Genomic DNA, 23,551 nt, shown 5'->3' on the forward strand with positions numbered 1-23,551 from the left:
TTAGTCCTGGGAATCAATCCCAGGCAGACTGGGGCTGAACTGAAAGTGTGGGGCCTTGGGACCAAAAATGCCAGAATTCTACAACGAAAGTGCCCAGATGAGAATGTTTCCTAACAGCCCTAGCAGCTACCCTGATGCTATTAAGGAGACCAAACACACCTCCCATCCTCTGCCTATTTTTCCCAGGCCATAATCTTTAGAAAGGGGGAAGTCCTTATCTTGATGCCAGTCTCTGAGGCAGAATGAGGCAATGGAACCCACAGTTGACTTAAGGCGGGTACGTGGTGGTTCAATATACGACTATGCAGAGAGCAAGCAAGTGCAAAGAAAAAAAAAACCCAGCCTATTGCCTGGACAGAACATAGCCATTCCATGGGGAAACCCCAGGTTTCCAGCTGTTACATTGATTCTTGCGGGGGGGGGGGGGGGTGTCTTTCCCTCCATTTGAGAATCATTCCTCTGTTTCTAAGTTGAAGCTGCTAGGGGAAAGGCAGTAGTGAGCAAAACCACAGGACCTGAGAGCTTAGGGGAGCAAGCAGATAGTAAAAAGAGGGTGACACCTAGCTTCGGAAAGGAAGTGTCCGTACCCTGAGACGCTGGGTATAAAGTCAGAGATTCTGCACAGAGGGCCCCTCCCCATACATCTAGGTGATCTTCCCAGGAGCTCCATCTTGGGTATTAAGTACTCCACTATGCCTGTCTCAGTTGAATTTCTGCTGTAATAAAACACCGGGTATATCGTAGATTTCAGCAAAACTAGGAAAGAGAGCCTGCAAAGTGCCATTTTTCTTCAGGGGGGAGAATGTTAAGTACTTAATTCAAACTGTGACCATTAAAGTGTCTCCTATTCGATTTAGTTTGATTTCAGATGTTGACAAAACTTTTATCTCCAGAGGCACAGCACAGCTTGGCTCTGTGACTAAAGCAGCTGAGTATTAGTAGGAAGAAGGAAGAAAGAGAGAAAGAAGAAGAGAGCATGTGTAAGGGTCAACTTGATAGGAGAATTATAGAGCTTACACAAAATACTGTCTTTAAAGGTCAAGGGTTTGAGGGGCCAGTAGGGTTCGCTTAAAAAAAACAATTAATGAGATAGAAAATTTGTCCTCTGGATGAACTCTTATGGTTGCCCTAGCAAAGGGCAGACAATGCATGATTTTGAAGCACAAAGTGGGATTTTCTAAGCTGTTAAAACAAGCTCCCTTAAAGATCAAATCCGGAACAGGCAAAACACACTGAAAAGATGATACAATCTTTTGGATCATTTTTGATCATTCTGGTCTTATAAAACTTACCAACGCCTTCACAATTATGACAGTTTGAGCCAAAAAAAAAGTCATTTTGTCCCGAAATCATAGAAAAACTGCCTCAAGCTTCTCTCATCCTTTCCTAGACTAGAAGAGTAAGTAAAAAGAAGTTACCCCGTTCACCCCTGATGCAACTGTGCCCTCCCCCTCCTTCCCTGCAAAAGAGAAATACAAGAATTTACCTTAAGTGATGATTATCTGCCATATGAGGTTTTGCAGCTTGACATTCCATTTCCACCGAGAGTCTAGGCATTTTTTGAGCAGACAGCCAAGAAGCTGCATCTTTGCCCAAGACCACATTATTTGCAAGAAGATCCCTGCTTCTCCACAGACTTTTCCCAGAGAATGCCTTTCAGAATTGCTGTTGAATTACAAAGAAGTATTTATTGTATGAGGTGATTAATGATTCCTGGGAAAATTGCTATTTTCAGCATGATTTAATTTCGTTTTACAAGTGCGTGTAGTAGGGGGAGGGTTAATAAGTCTCAGCAGCAGTTGCAATGCCTCCAGAAATCCCTGGCACCTGTCCACACCTTATAAAACGCACTTTATGCCAAGTTAGGCCTGACTGGGGGAAGGTCTCTGTTTGCTTGCCCTGGATTTTCTTGGGGAGAGATGGAGATCCCTCAATGACTAGTGCTCACCACTTTCCTCTCAGATTTGGTTTGTTCACAGGTAGAGAAACAATTTCCCACTGCTACCTGTGTCATCCCAAGAGGGATGAGAGAGGCAAAAGGAGACACTGCAATGACCATTATAGGGTTGGCCGCCAACTGAGAAAATGTGGCTAAACTTCTGAAATGACAGAAGTGAGTGCCCACACCATGGCTGCTAAAATTATTCCAGGAACCAAAAACCTGCCCTAATTCAAGACAGTGCTAATATCCCGGGCTACTGGGTGTTTGTTTTCTGCCTCCTGTGGCCAAGTTCTCCCTCAGTGACACCTAAGTCTAACTGCTCTTTGCTGATTTGTTAACCAGTAAACACATACTAGGGTGATAGAGATTGAGAAATGAATTTTGACTTTCAACCTTTTGAATCCAAATCTCTAGGCAAGGTAGAAAGATCAGGGGGCATTTGAGGAAACTGACACTCATTCAGAGTTTGACTCTCCCCTAGAAACAAAGCTCTACCTGGCTTGGGGTGCATTTTTGGGTGTTATGGCAGTTTGTCTTCCCTCAGAAGAAAGTTTAGAGTCTGGGGGTGGGGGGGGGGAAATCAGTTTATTTTGAAAACTTTTACTGTAAAGAAAAGAAGAAAGGAAGGCAATAGGAAAGGAGGACACAGGTCAATTAACAAGACTTCCCAAGCTGTGTTTAGTGAAGAGAGCCTTTCAAATGGCCAAGAAACAAAAAGCAATCTCAGCCCTTTGCACAAACTATTTTTTATCCCCAGGGAAACAGGCAAATTAAGTATGAAGGTGCAATAAATACCAGAGGGACCACTTCTCTCCAAGTATGCTCAGAGTTCAGCATTCAGAACAGCTGCAGGAACTTCTGTGCCCATAGCACTGCATGGTTTCACCTTTCACTGCAGAGAAGGACACGTTTTTCTGCCTTACAGAGACTTGAAGCCTGAGAGCCTGGCCAAGTTTGGGAAGAAGAGGCACTCTCACAGCTCAAGAGTCTCCCTGCTCTTTGGAACTTTTCCCACAGTAGGTCAAACTTGACAAGAGTTCAGTTCAAGTTGAACACACACAAATTATGTGAGCAGTCGGAACCCCAAGTCAACTCAAGAAGACAACTCAAGCCATCTACAAGGGTTATTTTTTAAAAACAGGAGATAAAGCATCTCAACCCAGAGAACTTTTTTATTGTTGTTATTGTTGTTGTTTTTAATTAAAAGTAGGAAGCACACAAATGTGTCTTAGAACTTTAATGCTTTTTTAAACAGAGTTTATTCGTAGCACACTGCTTTCTCTATAGCCACACCACAATGCGTACAGTTGACAAGGATCTCAATGCACACCCTCTCTCCAGAGATTGTGCCTCAGGATAAGACAACAGTAACTCTACAACAATATTTTAAATAAATGTAAGGGAAGGAAATGAATGTGGAACATCTACAATTCAAGGTCTATACATTTTGAGAATTAAATAATCTTGTGAGGTTCACAATGTCTACTCATTTTTTCAGTTCGATACAAGCTTGTATGAGCTGCCTTATGGGGAAGAGGGTAAGGAATGGGGGTAGGGTCAGTTTTCTTCTGCTTGCGACTTATGAGACTTATGACATGTCCCCAGTTGCATAGGCTATCTGATGGACTGGCCCCTTTGAGCTTGAGGCCAGGAGGTCCTTCTCAGGTACCCCAACCTGGAAACCTTATGCAGGCCAGCAGGATGCTCCGCCAGCCGGCATCCTGGCTCAGGTCCACTCTTGGGTGGCAACCAGAACACAATCTTACCGCGATCATGTCCTCTTTTTTGTTGAGGGAGCCACTAGGGTGGGTGTAGAAGGGGAAAGGGGCAAGAGAAGAGAGGAGTAAAGTCATAGGGGAGGGCGGGGAGGGATAAGAAACTGATCTAGACCTCTACACAATTAGATGGAGGAGGGGATGGGTGTGGGGGGCCCCGGGTGTGGGTGGGGGCTCTGAGTTTGTGCTTTGCCCTGTGGGCCGGCAGGGGCTGAGGACGAGTTGGAGCTGCGCATCTTAGTGTTGGGCAGTTTGTGATCTTTCTTCCACTTCATGCGGCGGTTCTGGAACCAGATCTTGACCTGGCGCTCGGACAGGCAGAGCGCGTGGGCGATCTCGATGCGGCGGCGCCGCGTGAGGTAGCGGTTGAAGTGGAACTCCTTCTCCAGCTCCAATACCTGCTGCCGCGTGTAGGCGGTGCGAGAGCGCTTGGGCTCTCCTCCGTTATAACTGGGGTTGACTGGCCCAGAACCCCGAAGGAGAAAGTCCAGCAGGATGGGAGTGCAAGAGAGAGGGAAAGGAGGAGAGAGAAGGTGGGGTGGAGGGAAGAGCAATTGGACATCATCATTATATAATAACCTGACACCAAGTTCACGCAAGAGACATAAAAACGGCAAAGAAAATGTTTCACAGGCTATTGACAACGGGAAACACCCGAGAGCCATAAAGAACGGTGCTGGGCATTGGGGCTGAAGAAAAGCTTCAAAGACACATGGCCTGAAGCCTCTGCCAGGGCAATTAAATTTATGGGGGCTATAATTACTGCCCTAACAGTTTGGCGTCTCGTAAATCTCCCGATAAAGGGACCCCGGGTACAAAAGGGTTCTCACGTTGGGATGAAGCGGCTGGCTGGCGCGTACACACCCGCATCTCTGGTCTCTAGGGCCAGATGGGGGCTTCCCTCCCGAGGCTGCCTTCCCCTCCTGACCCCCGCCCCGACCCTCGAACCCGGGCCCGGCCCGGGTCACCCTCTCGCGCCTCCCCAGCGGCGCCACGTACCGGCGCTGACATGGATCTTCTTCATCCAGGGATACACCACGGGCTCCTTGCCCTTCGGGCCCGCCGCGCTCTTGTCGGCCAGGAGCAGCGGGCACGCGGGGGCGCTGCCCCCTGCCGGGACGCCCGGAGTGGCGGGGGCCGCCTCGCAGCGCCGCGGGGGCGCGGGGGGCGCCGGGCGCGGCGGCGGCAGGACCTGGCTCGCGTGCAGGCCGTGCGCGGGCCCCTTGGCGTGCGCCGGGGGCTGCTCGGGCTGCGGCGGCCGCCCGGGGCTGGAGCCGCCGCGGTAGGCGTAGGGGTAGGCGGCCTCGGCGGCCCGGGGCGCGGGGTAGAGCGCGGCCCGCGGCGGGTAGTAGGAGGCGGGGGGCTCGCGGCTGCCCCCCGCGTGGGGGAGCTGGGGCGGCGGCAGGTGCTGGGCGGCGGGCGCTGGGGGCTGCTGGTAGCCGGGGCCCCCGCCGGGGCCGCCGTCTCCGCCGCCCGGGCCGCTGTGCTGCGCGTACTCCTCGAAGGGAGGGAACTTGGGTTCGATGTAGTTGGAGTTTATCAAAAACGAGCTCATGGTCATTAATTTGTGAAGTGCAAAAATACTAATTTTTCTCGCGTTGTCGTTTTTCTGGGCTCGCCGAGGCCCCTCCCCCTCCTGCCTCGCTCCCCATCCCCCCATCCGCCCCCCCCGTTCCTGGGCTCCCTTCCCCTCCCCCCGCTGTCAAGCGCCCACCCCTCCCCCTCGCGCCGCCGCCAACGCCACCAAAGTTCGCGCCGCTCCTCCCCCGTCTGCCGCGCGTGCGCGCGCGCCCCGTCGCGGTCCCGCGCGCTCCCCGCCCCGGACCCCACGTGACGTGTCGTGGCCAATGAGCGCCCCGCGCGCGCGCGCGGACCCGGATCAGGAAGCGCGCGGGTGGCTTGATGGATGCTGCGGTCAAGCCCCCGGCGAAGGGAGGGAGAGGGAGCTTTGGTCCATCAAACACTTCCCCCTCGCTCCCCAACTTTGAATCACGATGGGAATTTCGGATCTGCCAGGCTCCGGTCCGATCGAGCGCTCGGGCCGGGACCTTGGCGTGTCCTGCTCCTGGCCTAGGCCTAGGGGCCGCCGAAGTGTCCGCGACCCGGCGCTGACCCCGGGCCCTGTCTCGCCGGGCCTGGCGTCCTCCAGGGTTCGAAACTCTCCTGGGGGAGGCACTGGCCTCCAGACCGGGGGGGGGGGGGGCGGGGTGGTATCCTTATATTTCATCCTGGCCTTGGAATAAAACGGAAGAGATCAGGCCGGTTTTCTCACCAGCTGGTGATCCCGTTCCCTCATCTCCGCGTCCACTGCGAGAGCAGGAGGTCGGGTTTTCGGGGAGCAGCGGAGTGAAGTTGGACCAAAGGACGTGAAGCGAAGTCATAACCACCCACCGGATGGGCGCTTGAGAGAGAGAGAGAGAGAGTCTTTTTAGGGACATCTATCGGGATGTTCCTTTTCAAGAAAAATTTGCCCCTTACCCAAAGCATCTAATTTCTTGGAGGTGTCCACGTGAAAGCTAAACATGCTCACTTATGCTAGGTGCGATTTGCACAAGATGGTGGCCCAAGAGTGGAAATGGACAGACTCAAATGCCTCCACAAAACCCTAGCCCTGAAACCGACAACTTCCTATTTCAGAACAATCCCCAAACACAAACAAGCTAATAGGCGCTGTGCCCAGTCTGATCGCCGCTGCCGGGTCTTTTCCCGCTAAGAATTTTATGTTTTGTATTTTGGATCCCACTTTCTCAGGCGATATCTGAAGCTAAAGTCCTATTTACAAAAAAAAAGTCTATGATATTTGAATTGCTGAACATTAGCATATTAACGATATCAGTAGCTCTGGAAAAGGAAGAGAAGAGACTGTTGCCTGCCATTTGGTAATTGAAATTTGATGGGTAAACTAATTATGCCATTATTAACAAATAAATTACTTATTAATTCCACCTAATGTTGATCTTTGAAGTAAATACTGATGTCTTACTCCTAGTGTGTGCTTGCTTTCCTTTTCATCTTCTAAGAGACATACCCAGGTCCTCTAGTTTTCAGCCTACATTAAAGCAGTACAAATAGTAATCACCATTCTAAAAATACTTTCCTACTGGCATGCAACCGCAAGGATTTTTCAACTGGTGCACCTTAGTTGATTTTTCAAAGAGCAGTATAAACAGCCTTCTCACAACGGAGTTTGGAACGCAGACAAGGAAAGTTATAGCCTAAGTAAGCCTGGAGACACTTCAAAAGGAATGTCAATTCTATCTTCATTTATATCGGTTACTCATTTGAGTTACTAAATGCTGGAATATATCCATTTGATGGATAGTCATTTAATACTTAGCCACATAAAGCCTATTATATGGGACTAATCTTTAAACTAATTTAGGAAAAGAGGTTAAAAAAGGGATCATGTTAGCTTTCTAACTGGAATTGTCCTGAAGTGGTACAAAGAGGATTTCCACATTGGATGTATGTCTGTGAAGTGTGCTGTCCAACGAAACGAGGCATCCTAAAATTTTTTATGAGATCTGAGTGAGACAGAAATGAACACCAAGTGTAATCTTTAGACATCCTCTCCAGACTCAGAGGTTGAAAGGAAACCTAGCCTTGATACAGCTGCCTAAACTAATAATTTGTCTACAGTAAGAAAAAATTAGATGCTCATGTTATAAATGAAAAATATATGCAATGCATAATAACATTTACCAAACAGACTCTAAGATGCCATAGAAGAAACACACGGAACAAAAGATTTTGTCCTTTCTTGTGTTCTCAAGCCTTGAGTACAAGGGTCTTAACCATGTCTGTTTAATATTATCTATAGGCACTGAAACTCAGAATTCATGTTGTTTGGCCTCAGAACCTTCTACTGAGTTTCTATTTTAAAGTATTAAGGAGACATAGGCACTGTTTTGTATATGGTTAACCTAAACGTGTTAACTGTGCCTGTGTTTCATGTGGTCCTATTACTTTAGGAAGATGGGCTTAGGCAGAATCCCCTAAGGCCTGTAACTTGTCTTTGTGGTTCGTATCATAAACACAAGTGGAGCCAGGACCACCAAGTGTTATCTCACACACCGACATTTTGACATTTTACTGCAAGATTTATGGCTGTAATAAACAATCTCAGTACCTTTTCTGATCCTTCCACAGTCTCTCTTTGCAAGCCATAGCATCATTCCATTGAATCAATCTTTTGAAGAATATTTTGTGAAAAACAAAAGCAAACAAAACACTCTTGCCCTTCCATAAGATCCAAGACACCAAAGTAAAGCCAGGAAGAAACTAATTCAATGAATAAATAAATCGAAGTTTACCAGCAACATCTCATCCGAGAAAAGATGGGGTGCTCTGAAATAGAGCAGAGGGAGTGTGTGCTAATCTTCTTACACCAACTGGCTCCAGTCCCAAGCAGGGTGAAAGAGTTATCCTTTTCTTGGGAAACTAGTAAGCACATTTGCTCATTTCCACGAGGAAGGATAACATATTCCCAACAAAAGCTTTCTTTAAATCCCATTAAGTGAGATAACTTTTCATCATGTCCTCGAATCCCAGATGGAGAAGGAGACCGAAGGGAGGGCGGGTTAGAGGCAGGCAGCGTTTGCAGCCTGGTTTGAATCTGATTAGAATCATTTTGAATATATTTGGAACAGCCTTCCCTCTTGAATGCAACCCTGTCCCAAGTTTCAAAGTGACCGAATGGTGACACCGTGTGCATTTTGTTTCTTATTAATCTTACACATTGACAGTCTTTGTTAAATCACAAGGCTCGCCCTTCACCAGCCGACATTTTCATATTTGTTAGACGCGCTGACCTGAAGTTCACCTCGGCCTTGGACTTTACGCTTCTAAAAGGTCTATACAGTGTCTTTTAGAGAGCAGGGTGCTTTGCCCAGGTCACTCCTTCTCAGGGAAAACCAAGAGTGGGGGAGCAAAGGAAATGTAAACGTTATGGAATGTATTGACTGTATTTGTCCTTTGTTCTTAGGAGCAAGAGTCACTAGACTGCTCTCTATCTGAAGCACGTCTCTGGAGCACACTCGGAATGGCTGAATTTCAGAATGCCTGATGGGGGCATCTGAAGGCCTCACCCCACTTACCATCCCCCACCCCCAGGCTGATGATTTTTAGACACCCCAAACTCTGTTGTTTGACCTGTCCATTGATGGCTTTGGGGGTAATTTCCTTTGTAGCAATTTGAAACAAAACAAGCATGAGCCAGGCAAAAAGGATTGAAATTCGTATTTGGATTACACATGCATTTAAACTAGGATTGTGTGAGAAGCCTAAAGATAGAGATTTTCCAAGGAGTAAATAAGTACTCGAAAAATAAGGACTTCTGCTGGTTACCTTGATCTTTTATTTTCAACACTAGCGAAGTGGTCTCTATGATTATTGAGGCTGACAGATCTCTAAGACTGTGGCACATCCTTTAAGGAATACAACAACAGAGTTTTCTCTGAGAGACACGCAATCGTCTTGGTAAGTGATGGAGGGGATTTCAGTTTTCTTCATTTCACTAGCCCAGATGTGGTGAAGTGTTCATTGCTGTAACAGCCGTCACCACAGTTGTTCTCTTTCTTCTATTTTCATCTGGCACACCCCCATTTGGCTTCAAGCTCTTGGCCAGAGTGAAAACTTTACACATTGCGCAGTGGAAGTGATCTGATTACTTCCATGAAGGCAGTGTTTGGGAAATATTTACTTTACCACTGAATGTACCTGGCACCAGTAAATCTAATCAGCCAGATGGGGATGGTCTTAAACATCCCTGCAAAAGTCTGCATTTGGAGTCATTGAATGAGCTTATCTTTGAAGATTAAAAAAAACCCTAGAACAAAAAATTTTTTTTAAATCTTTCTCCTCTCTTTTCCTACACTGAATACTTGAAAATCAATACCTAGAAAAGGAAATTATGTCCCGCTGGAAAATAGATTCTAATGGTAACAACACTTGCAGTTAATATGAATGCATGAAAAGCAAAAATATTGTTCAGCTCTTTTGCTATAACTCACACATGAGCCATGGTTCCAGTCTGCTTCCTTAATACACTATTCCTTTCTTTTCAGCTTTCCCACCCTTCCTCCTTAACTTACTTCCCCTCTCCTTCACTTTTATTCCAAATGTATTTTTAAGGAATATTTCTGAAGAACAGAAGTCTGTTCTGGTGGTCTGCCATTTATGACTGCCACGTCCTGCTCAAATAACATATTCTTTAAAGTTTAGTTATTTGCTTATAGACTGTACCCTATCACCCACATTTCATTTCACTAGGAATCTCATGAAACATTCCCAACAACAGATACATTATGCAGTACCAAGAAGCATCTTCTGACAAGTGGGGGTAGGGACATGGCAGACAGTTGTCCCTTTTGGGAAGGGTTGCAACTTCCTTCTCCCCACTTTCCCAGCTTACCCCTTATTGTAAGTTAACTGGCTGCCCTTTCAGAAAACGTGTTCATTGTTTGCAAACTGCAAAGAATATTTTTGCAACAACAACAACAACAAAAAACAGTTTGCAAAAAAAATGCACGTATTTGTCCTGTTCTTACACATTTTAGAGGTCTCCTATATATATATATATATATATATATATATATATATACTTATAAGGGAGTGGGAGCTGGTATATCATAATTGCCATTTTCAAACAAAAGAAGTTTGCAGCTAAGTTCTCTTGCCTTTGAAAATATTGTAGAAACCGGCTACTTTATTTCTGAATGGTCCACTGATGAGTTTGGAGCTTTGTTCTTTTGTGGCCAACCCACCAACAGACTCCTGGTTCTCCAGCATACTAAGGTGTTTGGTGTTGCAGTAATCTATGCCTATTTACCTGCTGCTATTCCCTCAGAATGGGAGCGATAATTCAAGATGAAATACAGTATGTATTACTCTTGAAAAGAGGAATTTTCTATCCTTTCCTCCGTAATTGAGGTCATTCAACCACTAGGGTTCACCTGGAGTCCATACGGTGATACACGCATCACTCGGAGCCATTTTATCTTTTGTGCTGAGAGTCAAGATCGCAGCTCTAACATTGACATCAAACTCTGTCTGGGCAGATGACTAAGAGTGCTGCACATGTAAACTTTTGACCCTCAACTTTTTGACCTGCAGTTGCAACGCACTATCCACAAAGATACACAAAGCTAAACCTCTTCTTTCAGGCAAAGGTCTCCCCTCCCCCGCAGATCTTAGGGGTGCCCTGTTTCTGCCACTGCCTTTTGGAAGGAGAGAGAGAAAAAACTGACTATATTTTTTTGTGTTCGTGGCAGTATTTCCTGTCAAATCGCCCTCCTACTCCTTTTTGTCACCCTTTAGATAGGAATGAGATTATTGTGAAATCACCATTATATATGAGGAGGCAACTTTTAAAAAGGGGGGATGTGAGGTCTCACAAAAAGTGAAAGGAAAGAGGGAAAGGGGGAGCAGGCAATAGGACTTGGAGACTTTTCTCCCCCTCTTTATTTAAAAATAAAGACGAAGCCCTAATTGTTGGGAGATGTGGCCCAGGCAGGCGAGTTGACTGTGAACTTGTACTAAAGCGTGCTCTGCTGGCGATTCCTAGGGTGTGCAGATTTATCTTCTCTGCATTTACTTAACCCGGCAGTGAACTGCGCGGGCGTCATTTGTTAGGCGATGACAGACTTCACCTCTAGCCAAGGCAGCTTCACAAAATTGCAATAATTACCCAATAACCTTCATAACAAATATTATTATTGAAAAGACTGCTTTGCAGGGAGGGGACCAGGACTGCTTTATTTGTAATAATCACCCCCCAAAAAAAATTAAAATAAAATATAAATAGACCTGGGCGGCTTTTCTAGGGGGTTAGGATGAGGAAGGCTGGATCTCCCCTTTTCTATGTGAGTGAGAGCCTGGACTGAGCCCCTACCCCAGCCTAGCTTCGGATCCCCATTTATAGTTCTTGATGGACAAGAAAGCCAGTCTACCTTAGAAGCAAAAGCGATGGAGCCCCAGGGTTCTGCACTCTCTGTGGTAGGCAAACCCTAACACACTCAGAGCTTCAGAGCAAAGGGGTGGGAGGCCCTCCAAAGGCAATTTTTAAGCTAAAAGAGCTGTTTTCATCTTTAATTGTCCATCTTTCAGGATGTACTTTGCTCTCTCCACACTAATTGTTTGGGTAGAATACTCTTCACATGCCAACAAATTAACGTGCCTCAAGTTCTGGTAGGAAATTCTGACTTGTTTGCCCAGAGCCCCAACAACGAAACAGGGGAGGAAGAGTAAGAGAAAAGTAATCATGGCATAATGTTGTGAAAATAGGTTATGGAAACCCTAACAAACCCCTAAGTAAGTGTGACCAGAAGCTTCCTACTATATTTATAGTTCAGGAAATATTGTCTCTTAAGCTTGTAGAAACAAACTATGCCCTGCACATCTCAGACACCTTCTCCTTTTACCAGAAGGGGAGGGAGCAAGGATGTGTATATGGAAGTATGCTCTCCCTCTCTCTCTCTCTCTCTTCTGAGACTGGATGTCTTCATAAAGCCCTCAACAACAGAGTTTTTTTTTTTCCTGAGTAAGTTAAGGTGGGGGTGAGGGTGGGAGAAAAGGAACCAAAAGAATGTACAAGAAAACATAACTTATCTATGAAATGAGTAGATAACCAGTCATTCTATTTACACAAAGCTTCCTCTGACAATAATAAGGGAAAAAAATACTCCTCAGATCATGCTCACAGAAATCTGACCAGAGGCTATGTTTTTAAAAAGTCATCTAACTTCATGTGAGCTAGGCTGCCCTCTTCCACTATGAAGTTGGGTTACAACGAAGAAACCAGACCAAAACATGCAAGATGGCAATATTCAGAGCCTGGAATTGTTTACTCCATGCAGCAAAGATTGTATGATAGTAGCAACCAGATCAACTGTCTTGCTGCCCTTCCAGCACTGTGGGGTGGGCCTTAGCTACACAGGTGATAGGAAGGCTTCCTCCAAACAAGAAAGGGACCAGCACCCCAGTCACTCTTTTCTTTCCTGCTACTTTTAGTCACCAAAAAATTTCCCCAACAAGGTCACCAAATGAGTCACTAAAGTAGAACCTTAGACCAATATTTTCCAGTCAAGAACCCAAAACTGAGAATAGTCAGAACAAAGACTACAAAACTGTCAAGGATTCCACAGGAAATCCTACAGGCCTGCACATTCCCACCCTGGTTCCCTCCTGGTTGCCAACACGTCCCCCTGAATGCCCTCAGAGTTCTCTGGAAGAGGTTGCACAGGATAATTTCACACCCCCACCTGACCCCTGCTCAAAAATGGACTCCATTATTCAAAAACACCTCCCAGGTTCGCCTTGGGACCATCTGTTGGACTTAGGTGGTGGGTAAGTGGCCTCTGCACATTCAAGTTGGTTGAAATTCTAAAGCAATGTTTGAAAGTGCTTTACATTTTACTGAAGAACTCAGTACATTTTTTTACGAATGGGTTTTTGCCTCAATATTTAAGGCAAAAAAGAGTACCTGGAGATTGAAACTCCTGCTTTTCTATTTCATTCCTGGGTTGGGGGGCATGGCTTAATGGGGGGGGGGGGTGCCAGGACTCTGTTGGGAATATATCCAGAGAAAGATCCCAGGCCAGGCTACAGGGTCCCCAACCAAGGTTTTGTCACTAAAAAAGAATGGAGGGGGAGAGAGGGAAGACTGAGGCCAAGCTGAAATTGTACCCAGGAAAAAAATATTTATTTCACCTTATTTCACCCATTGGTGCAATATGTGGGACTATTTTGGAAATCATAGATTATGTAAATTTCCTGGGATCAAACAGAAAGCTCAGCTAACAAAAGAAAGGCGGAAATCTCCTACTGACAAACAGCAATTTCTTCCCTAAACTACCCTTTATGACGTGTCAGGAAAAACAACCTAATGGCTAAGGGGACTTTCAAGTTGGGCATTGAAGACACCTCAATTTCCCCCCAAACTTTAGGACACAGTTTGAGAGAGAGAATTTGTCCATAGGTTCAAGGGGGAGTCCCTTTCTCTCATCTTTAGAGTCATCTGGGGGTTGTCAGAGTCGCCTTTTGAGGGTTCTGTTTCTGGATGTTTCAATTCTACAAAAGGAGGAGAGGAAAGGGGAAAGGAGGGAGAGAGAAGAAAGGCAAAGGCGGAAGAAAAGAAAGCGGTTTAACCTCTTTCAATTGAGCCTAGGGATTCAAAGACTAAAGTTAAATCCGGCCATAAACTTTATTGCTTCAGACTCACAGGCGGGTGAGAACGGTCCCACCAAAATAAAAAGAAACAGTGCTGGCGAACAAGGTTCAGGGCCTGGTCCCGGAGGGCAGGGGGAGGGGTACTGGTCCCCGGTCCCAGAGGGAGACCCGCACTCCCGCAAGGTCCCGTGGGCGCTACCAGCCTGGCTGGGCCTTGCAACCCAGGGGCCCAGGCTGGAGGTGCGGCCCGCGCCTGGCCGGCCCCTGCCACCCTCGGGCGCTCCCCAGCCGGCCTGCGAGCGGCCCCAAGGCAGCCGACTCTATGCAGTGCTGCCAAATGACCCCGGCCCGCCAAGACGTATTGCCACAGCCCTGGGAGGAATCCCGCCCGGTCCGCCTCGGCCCTGCCCAGGCCTTTCTTTCAAACTCCCAGGCACTCGGCAGCCAGAGCAGCGCGACCTTCGGCGCCCGCCCGCGCACCCGGCGCCCCACACGCTCCCAGCCCCCAACCTTAGGGGTCCAGGATCCCCCAGATCCCCAGCCCGCCTGTCCCGACTTGGGAGTGCGGTCCAGCCAAATCTCGATTCAACAGTCCCATTCTTAAGCAAAAGAAAAATCATCTTTTTTTGCACCCGGGCAAGAGAGCAGCGGAAGTCATTAACATCCGCGTTTGGGCAACAATTAAAGTTGGGCCTGGGGATGCAGCGCGACCCCCGGCGCCCGTCACCCTGCGGCCTCTGTAGTGTCCAACTCCTGGTGCTGCAAATTGGGGCCCAGGAAAACTTTGCTCTTCCCCTTTGAATTCAGAGGCAACCTTAGAGTTATGAGAGAGAGAGAGAGAGAGAGAGAGAGAGAGAGAGAGAGAGACAGAGAGACAGAGAGACAGAGAGAGACAGAGACAGAGAGAGACAGAGACAGAGAGAGAAAGTTTTCAGAGTACAAATAAACTCAAAAGCGCACGCAGGAGGCCAGCTTACCTTAACTCAGAGGGAGCCATTTTTCAGACTTTTGAGAACTTGTGGTTTGGACACTTCTGGACCTAAAACTGACAATTTGGATGACCAGGAGGCACACGTAGCCTGCAAAAGAGTCAAATGGAGTCCAGCGTCAGTGAGATTATATGTTATGTGGTATATAATGTTGGATGTCAACTCCCCAAAACCATAAAACTTACTTTAATGGCCCCACGTGACGTTTTATAGCCAGTGAGCCGATCTGTCTGTGCTATGGATGATTTTACGATCTAATTCATAGACAAAACCCTATTCATTTGGCACCCAAATGTCATATAGCCGGAACTGGGGCTTATAAAGTTTACTGTTTTATAACTTTTAAAAGGAAAGACGGCATCAGTGTAAGCAGTCCGTAAATGTGCAAATCTCTAGTTGCGCTTTAGCTGCTCTGAGGAGTTTCCCAATCGAACTAGGATGGGGTAAGTACCTTCCATTTGTAGCAAATTAATTGTAGCAAAAGAAGCCAAGTTGGTTCAGGGTGTGAGGAGTGGGAAGGAGTGCTGGGGTGGGGAAAGGGCAGCCGGCTTGGGGGCCACAACTGCGCATAGCAGCCTTCTTAGCAAGTGGAGGCCTAGAATGGCCTTAGGAAAGGCAGCATCTGTGTGAGCCTGAGGGCCGCTAACAAAGCCCTTGGTCTCTCCTTTCTCTTTCTCCCCTGGTTTTTTTGTGCCCAGCAAGTTAAGTTGGTTTTCTCAGGGAGGAAGCAGATTAGATTCCAGCTTTGGAATCCAAACTCTAGCTTTTCTACCTTTGCCTTGAGCTTTCTGACGGGTGAGAATTAGGGAGGCCGCGGGTCAGGGTGTTCATCTGAGGTGTCCACACACAGGCCAGCCTCTCAGGTAGCCTCAGACGCACCTTCCAGAACCCGACATACAAGAAATAAGAGGCGCTCGCTCGCTATTCAGCACAAACCAGACCCAGAGAATTTACAATAGAAAGTTTATTTTTTTGTTTGTTTCCAGTCAGTATTTTTTCCTTAAAAACAAATACAAAAAAAAAAAAAAGCTGATCACAGTTTGCTTAAACAGCCAGACTTGGACAATATTTGTAACTTTGTTCACAAAAACATACATCACTGAAGCTGCGCTTATAAGAGCCACTTCCAGAGTTCGTGCAAAGGGTCCTACAAAGGCACGCAGGGACACACCGCTCGGAGTCACAGTTTTCGTCACAGAGTCACTAGCCACTACACGTCGAACAAGTTAAGTTGTGTCTCATCAAGTCACCTCTACAACAGCATTAATTACACAAGGAATATAGGTAGTTTGAATAAAAATATCTTTAACAGCTTGGAGCTATTGGAGACAGGAACACGTCCACTCACATGCACAGTTAAACAACTGGAGTGCAACACACAACATTGGCACTAAACGAGGTCGAAGGGGGACTTTTTGTGTGTTTTTTTTTCTCTTTTCTTTTTTTTTTTTGTTATAGTTACTTCAAGTAACACAGCTTGCTTCATATAAATAAGTTAAAACATCTATTTTTTTTTCAAGACAAAGCCATTCAGGACAAAGAGATGAACAGAAAAGCAGATCTACTTATACAGGCGCTATAATGGCAATAAACAGGCTCATGATTAAAAGATGAATTGGGGCAACGAGAACAGGGCTTCTTCACAGAAGGAACACAAGGGAGTTTCAGAAAGTCACCTTAGTACTGACACTACGCAGCTCCCGCTAATACTGCTCAGTACTTTGAACGCTCAGAGCTCAGAGACTCAGGGGCGGAAGGCCCCTCCCGCTGCGGCCATACTCATGCTTTTCAGCTTATTATCTTTTTTCCACTTCATTCTCCGGTTTTGGAACCAGATTTTAATTTGTCTCTCAGAGAGGCAAAGAGCGTGTGCTATTTCAATCCTCCGCCGGCGAGTCAGGTAGCGGTTGAAGTGGAACTCCTTCTCCAGCTCCAGCGTCTGGTAGCGGGTGTAGGCCGTCCGGGCCCGTTTGCCTTCCGGGCCGCCTATGTTGTCTGCAACAGAAAAACCCAGCGATTTAGCCACCAACTCCGCAGCCCCTGGTTCCCAAAGCTGGCCAGCGACAAGGGCCAGCGTCCCAAGCCAGGAGCCCAGGGGACGGAGGGGGGGGGGGGCGGGAAGCTCAACAAGTCCTCCCTACTTCGCCTGCCCACCCCTCCCGAATTTCCTTCCCTCTTCCTTTCTAGGCTGAAAACAATACGATTTGGACTCTGGGAACAATCGGCCCAGCTGCGGCTGGAGCCGCGTGTCCCCCGTCCCGGAGGATCCCCTGGCTGACTGGCTCTCACTCACCCCCCTCCTCGCCTCGGGTCCTGCCCCATGCGCCCCGAGGCAGGGGCACAGCCTTCGCAGGCCGCCTGCTGCTCAGAGTCCCAGCAAAGCGAGCCCCCTTTTTCTGGGCGCCGAGTGGCCTCCACGTCCTCCTCCCTTTAAAGTTCCAGCCCCGAGAAGCCGCCTCCTGTTTCTGCATGCACGCCCGGGGTTCCCGCTTTCTTTTCCCTTCCCTGCCCTTCCCCTGCTCACCCTCACGCCCCCAAACTTCAGAATCTCGCCCGCTCTCGCCGGGATTATTTCCCCCAGTCCCCTTTAGTTTTCGGGGGCTCTAATTAGTAACGCCGTTTCCCCAGTGCAGCGCTCCTCATAAATTATCCGCCTTGACAAGCCCAATTCACGGCCCCTACTGCCATCCTCTACCTCTCTGCGCCCTGCTCGGCCGGCCTGACCCGGGAACTTCCAAGGCGCTGGGGTTCGAGATGGGATCTCTTCTTCCCCCACTCCTTGGAACGTCTAAACTTGCGTGGCCGGCTGACGCCTTCCGCCTGGCTTTGCGAGCGCTGGGCGCTGCAGAGACCGAGGAGGAAGAAGGAGGCAGGGGAGGAGAGCGGCGGGGAGAGGTTGCACGGGGCTGGGAGAGGCGAGAGCAGAGGAGAGACAGGGGGAGAGGGGACCGAGAGCCGCGCCCCCGCGGCCGCGTGGATTTAGAAAAAGGCTGGCTTTACCATGACTTATGTGCAGCTTGCGCATCCAGGGGTAGATCTGGGGCTGGGCGGGCGGCGCCGGGCTCGGCTCGCTCTGCGCGCTCGCCGGCTCGCTGCTGGCGGGGGCGTCCTCCTCGGCTCCCGACGCCGTGCCAACCCCCTCTCTGCTGCTGATGTGGGTGCTGCCGGCGTTGGCCGAGGCGCCGCTGGAGTTGCCCAGGGAGTTTTTCCCGCCGTGGTGGCTGTCGCTGCCGGGCGAGGGGGCCACGGCGGAGCAGGGCAGCGGATCGGGCGGAGGCGAGTGCGTGGACGTGGCCGGCTGGCTGTACCTGGGCTCGGCGGGCGCCGTGCTGGCGCCGGCCGCGTAGCTGCGGGCGCGCTCCCCGGAGCCAAAGTGGCCGGAACCCGAGCGGCCGACGCTGAGATCCATGCCATTGTAGCCGTAGCCGTACCTGCCGGAGTGCATGCTCGCCGAGTCCCTGAATTGCTCGCTCACGGAACTATGATCTCCATAATTATGCAACTGGTAGTCCGGGCCATTTGGATAGCGACCGCAAAATGAGTTTACAAAATAAGAGCTCATTTGTTTTTTGATATGTGTGCTTGATTTGTGGCTCGCGGTCGTTTGTGCGTCTATAGCACCCTTGCACAATTTATGATGAATTATGGAAATGACTGGGACATGTACTTGGTTCCCTCCTACGTAGGCACCCAAATATGGGGTACGACTTCGAATCACGTGCTTTTGTTGTCCAGTCGTAAATCCTGCCTGATGACCTCTAGAGGTAAACTCGTGCACTAATGGGGGAGTTGGGTGGAGGCGAGAGGGGTGGCGCGCGCGCCCCAGGCGCGTGCCCGCCGCCCGCCGCCGCCGTTCAGTCGGACTCGAGCGCCACCCGCTGGACGCAGAGCGCATCGCTCCGCTTCCGACCCGGGGCTGCAAGGGCCGGGGTCGAATTGAGGTTACAGCCCATTATGGCAAAATTATTGCATTTCCCTCGCAGTTCCATTAGGATGTACCAATTGTGAGGCCGTCAGCTGCCGATCGCGCGCCCGGCGAGGATGCAGAGGATTAGGGGGAGATGGTGACTTGGATTTTATTTACAACAACTTTATTTCCCCTGCTGTGCAGCCCCTCTTATTTTTTTGTGTCGAGATTGGGGTCGGTTTTGCCCGTCCTGCCGGCAGCTCTGAAATTTGAAAATACAGATATCACCTTCGGGGAAGTGGGGAGGCCATTTAGCCAATTGGAGAAATAAATCCTGCCCGCAGCAGCAGCTACAATTACGGCTCTGTTTTTGCGAGCGCATGAGGGACAGTGTCCCTGCCGCTCTTAAATGACAGGCGTCTATTAAAGATAGCTTTTGTGTAGTGTTTCTCAGAGGCGAGGTCAAATTCCATACACGTTTATAACCGGAGTCGATTTTTCTCTCCTGTAAATATGGTTTTCGTGTCATTAGTTGGCTATTTGATTTGCTTTAAGTATCCAGCCAGAGATTCTTCACCACCCGGTCGCGTTCTTGCAGCCCGCCCGGCCCCAAGTCGGAGGGTTCTCGGCGAACCCAGCCAGTGGGCACAGGCTCCCCAAAGCCCCAGAAGCTGCAGAAGGACCAACGATCCGTGGGCCGAGTTACCCTGGGTCCTGTTTAAACCACCAGGAGTAGAATGAGGGCGTTAAAGAAAGCATTTCAGGACAGCGCTTAGTACATCTCCGTAGTTATTTCCCGGGGTTGTGCAAGACGAAAGTAAATCACAAATGGAGCCGAAAGGCCAGGGGGGTGCTTCCCCGCTGCAGGCCAGGCATGGTAGGCGCCCCTGCCACGTTGGGAAGCCCAGATTCTTGCAGCTCCCATGTCCCTGGGCCTCCTCCTTGGGTTCTGAAAGCGACAGCGATGGTAGAGCCGAGCCGTAAATATCGGGGGTGGAACGGCCATCCAAAGCCTGGAGCCTTCGGTAGCCCAGAAGCAACCAGGGCTGGAAAGGTCCACCCGTGCCCAGGTTGGCTGTGCTGTGCCGAGCTGCACTTCCACAAGCCGTTGCCCGTCAGAGGAAAACCCAGACTCTCCTGGGGAACCCCTTTGTTCCTTGAGTTTCTTCCTGAGTCGGGGTGCCTTGGGAGACCAGAGCAGGGTTGGGGGGCCAGCCTGTAGGCCTCCTCTCTCCAAGAAAGAGGGTGGATTTGGTGGTGTCCTCTGGGGGCGTGGTGGTGAGGGTTCGAGGCTGAAATACCCAAACACCAAAAGAAGCTCGGCCTGGGGTTCTTTCCTCTCCAGTAACCCCGAAGTCGCCAGCTCAGGGGCGAGCAGAGGCGCTGAGCATGAGAACCTGGGACGAATTGGGCAGCCTTGGAGAGGATGACTGTGCGCGCCGTGAGCCCTGCTCCATCGCTGGGACTGGTTGGGTGTGGGTTTTTTTGTTTGGTTTGGTTTGGTTTTTGTAAGAAATAAATGCTCAAACGTTGGCAAAGCTCCAGGCTCCCCTGAAACTGCGGAAGCCCCCAGATGGTGGGAGCCGACGAGGAGAAAAGTTGGGGAGCAGGAGAAGGCAAGGGGGCAAAGCCGAGGGAGGTAGCTGCGGCGCTGGCCTGGTGGCTGCCCACGGCGTTTACTCGCCCGCCTTTGCCTCCGCGTCCTCCCCGCTGGGTTGAGTGGAATTGATGAGTTTATTTTCCTTTTTCCACTTCATGCGGCGGTTCTGGAACCAGATCTTGATCTGGCGCTCCGTGAGGCAGAGCGCATTGGCGATCTCGATGCGGCGCCGCCGCGTCAGGTAGCGGTTGAAGTGGAACTCCTTCTCCAGCTCCAGCGTCTGGTAGCGCGTGTAGGTCTGGCGGCCTCTGCGCCCGTGACTCCCGTACACCGCACCTGAGGGCAGAAAATGTGGGCGCCGGGTAAGCCAGGCTCCCCGCGGCCCACACCCCCAGCCCCCCAGCCCCACGCCCTGGCCTCTGCACTGGAAACTACCCGCCTCTCCCACCTAAATCTGGGGCCCAACTCGAGCTGGAAAGCTGCTTTCCTGCCAAGCGAGACGTTTGCCTCTAAAATGACTTGGATGGCAAGTTTTTGTTTTTGAAAAATCTGTTCGGTAAGAAAAGCCCAAGACCCGAGGGGTCCGTCTCAATTCAGGAGACCCAAGTCTTGTGTTTGTGGGGGTGCTGTTTGTCTGAGGGTGGGTGGGCATGTGGCTCGGTAGGGCACACTCTGAATTCACACACGGGTCTCTCTGAAGAAGGGCTTGGGCCAGCCATGTCTGAGCTCCTGCATGCTTTTGAGAAAATTTTCCAGGGTCAGCCTGCTCTAATTTTTACAACTGCTCCATTAGATGTATGGACTTCCTGAAAACACTGTAGACCTTCCTTGGAAAAAAAAAAAAAGGAGGGTTTAAGCAAAAACACTCGATGTTGTTCCAAAGTCTGCATGCGGCTCTGTCCTGGTCTAAGGATTCCCTGTGGAGTTTTGGGGAGCCAGGGGGCAGAGTGATGGATCCAGGGGCCATCTGGGATTCTGGAAAATGTAGGACTGTGTGGGGCATCTGCTCTGCTGCCAAAGGGGCCCATGGGTGGGGGCTGTGCTGGAGTTGGGGGTGTGTGATTAGGAAGGCCTCAGAAGAATGCAGAAGTTGGCTGTGAGTGAGCAGAGGAGTGGAAGGGGGAGGAGAGGAGGGAGGAGGGAGAGGAAAAATCCTGAGGCTGGGGATGTAGCCGTCTGTGGCTTCGGGGAGACCCTGAGAGAGGCCAGATGAGGGCCTCTGGCTACCCGAGGTGGTGAAAGGCAAGAGAGGGGGGTGGGTGGGGAGGGAGCTTAAAGCTGGGCAGAGGCCCTCTCGTGGGCACTGAGCACCCTGCTACCTAGGGGCAGGCCCACCAGCCCAGCTTCCCTCCAGACTCAGGTTGTCCCTATCACACAGGTCTCCCCGAACCTGCCCTGACCCCCACCTCTCCTAAGGTGTCACCTTACGAGACATAAGGACCTGCCTTCTCTCTGCCGCAGCCTGATTGCCCCATTGGGAATGGGTTGACTTTGTGATGGTGGCTTGATATTTTTTTAAGGCAAAGAAACTTTGCATTCTTTCCTCCTCTCTTTTACTCTCCAGAGCCTCTTTCTGCCCTCTCTTCTTTCTCCTCCTTCCTTTTTGCCCTGCCTCCACCCCTTTCTCCCTCCACTCTCCTGGGGGGGCTGCCGGGGGATGCCTTACCCGCACAGGAGTTCATCCGCTGCATCCAGGGGTACACCGGGCTCGTGTACTTCCGGTCGGAGCCTTCATCATGAAGGGCTTTGCCCGGCACGCTGCTGCTGTCGGGTTTGTACTGCTGATGCTCGGGAGAAAAGTGCAGGTAGTCCCCGGGGCCCCTCTGCTTGCCACTGCCCGAGGGCGAGGCGCCACTGAGGTCCTTATCAGAATAGAAACACGAGGCCCCGTACTCGTAGGACGCCCGGTTGCAGGCCAGGACCGAGTTGGACTGTTGGTAGAAACAAGGTGAGGTGTACGTCTTGTCCGGGAGGCTCGACGCCCCGTACGAGGCCGGGAAGGGCCTCAGCGCGTCATAGCCGGCCGGGTAGAGGGGCAGCTGGCCCAGGAAGGAGTCCTGGCCGCTGGGCAGGCTCCCGGGGAAAGTGGGATTCACAAAATAGGAACTCATTTGCGCGCCCCTCTGCAGGACTGTGATTTGTTGTGTATTAGTACATCTGGCTATAACTATTAGTAGTCATCGAACTGGTTTGTTTCTGGATGGCCGAACGCCAAAAGCGACAGCAGCAAATCGCACCAGCTGACGCGGCGGCGGCCAATGGGAGCGAGCGCCGGAGCCCGCTCCCCGGGGACCGCGGCGACCGAGGCAGCAAAGTTACAAACAGCCCCCAGCCCGCCCGCCGCCCGCCCGCCCCGCAGATTAATGGGCGCGCACAGCCTGCAGGCCCGGCTCTCCTCCCCGAGCGCCCGCGGCGGGCACGGCCCGGACACGGGCCTGCAGATCAGGCCCGGCTCGGGGCACCGGCGGCCCGGCCGCCGCTAAGGCCCAGACAGGCCTGCGCTTCCCCTCCTCCCCACCTTTTTTTTTTTCCCTTTTCTTTTTCTTTTTTTTTTTTTTTTTTTTTTTTTTTTTTTTTTGCCTCGTTGGATTTTGCAGGGTTTCCTCTCCAAACAGGAAACCTGACAGCCCCGCGCCCAGAGGGGCGGTGACCCCGCTGCTTTGCTCCCCGCCCGCCGGCCCTCCCGGCCCTCCCGGCGTGGCCCTGAGTCCGCCCCTCCCCCTGCGCGCCCCTGCCCGTGGGTGCGGGCGCGCGAGCTGGAGAAGGGACTGCGTGAGGCGCGGCCCTCACGCCCTGCGCGCCTCACCCCAGCGCCTTAGGCACGGGAGGGGGGCATCTTCCCTTTCCTTCTCCCCTTCCCCACTCCCACTGGGGGTGGGGATGCAATGGGGAGACTGGGCCTGGCAGTCCAGTGCACAGGGCTCACCTGGAGCTGAGCAGGACGAAGTCCAACCACCACCTCTTCCTGCCCACCCCGCTTCCATCACCACCAACTCCTCATCTGCGGGAGTTCCAGTGGGCTTCCGTCCAATGGCCAGAGCCCGCCTGCCCTCAAAGCATCTCCACCAGCTCTGAGTCCTCCCTGTACTTTCTGAACCCAAGAACCCAGAGGCCAAAACCAGTGGTTTCGCTAAGAGAGGAGCTCCAGAGGCGGCGCTGGGAGCTGAGCTC

The 23,551-nt window shown here is 50.5% G+C and overlaps 3 protein-coding genes across 3 annotated transcripts; all 3 read right to left on the reverse strand.

The window, feature by feature from the left end:
* Positions 1 to 3,740: 3,740 nt before the first annotated feature.
* HOXA4 (homeobox A4) lies at positions 3,741 to 5,278 on the reverse strand. The gene is made up of 2 exons (XM_056118346.1): positions 4,717 to 5,278; positions 3,741 to 4,177 (listed from the first exon to the last, which is right to left on the reverse strand). The coding sequence occupies exons 1-2, from the start codon at positions 5,276 to 5,278 to the stop codon at positions 3,843 to 3,845; spliced, it is 897 nt and encodes a 298-aa protein (XP_055974321.1). The 3' UTR covers positions 3,741 to 3,842.
* A 10,770-nt stretch (positions 5,279 to 16,048) lies between these two features.
* Positions 16,049 to 18,435, reverse strand: HOXA5 (homeobox A5). The gene is made up of 2 exons (XM_056118317.1): positions 17,874 to 18,435; positions 16,049 to 16,868 (listed from the first exon to the last, which is right to left on the reverse strand). Exons 1-2 carry the CDS (start codon positions 18,433 to 18,435, stop codon positions 16,618 to 16,620), a joined length of 813 nt encoding a protein of 270 aa, XP_055974292.1. The 3' UTR covers positions 16,049 to 16,617.
* A 2,021-nt stretch (positions 18,436 to 20,456) lies between these two features.
* HOXA6 (homeobox A6) lies at positions 20,457 to 22,491 on the reverse strand. The gene is made up of 2 exons (XM_056118350.1): positions 22,047 to 22,491; positions 20,457 to 20,716 (listed from the first exon to the last, which is right to left on the reverse strand). Exons 1-2 carry the CDS (start codon positions 22,489 to 22,491, stop codon positions 20,457 to 20,459), a joined length of 705 nt encoding a protein of 234 aa, XP_055974325.1.
* Between the last annotated feature and the right edge of the window lie 1,060 nt (positions 22,492 to 23,551).

The sequence above is a fragment of the Sorex fumeus genome, unplaced genomic scaffold (genome assembly GCF_029834395.1).
Source record: "Sorex fumeus unplaced genomic scaffold, SorFum_2.1 ptg000037l, whole genome shotgun sequence".
Classification (NCBI taxonomy): domain Eukaryota; kingdom Metazoa; phylum Chordata; class Mammalia; order Eulipotyphla; family Soricidae; genus Sorex; species Sorex fumeus.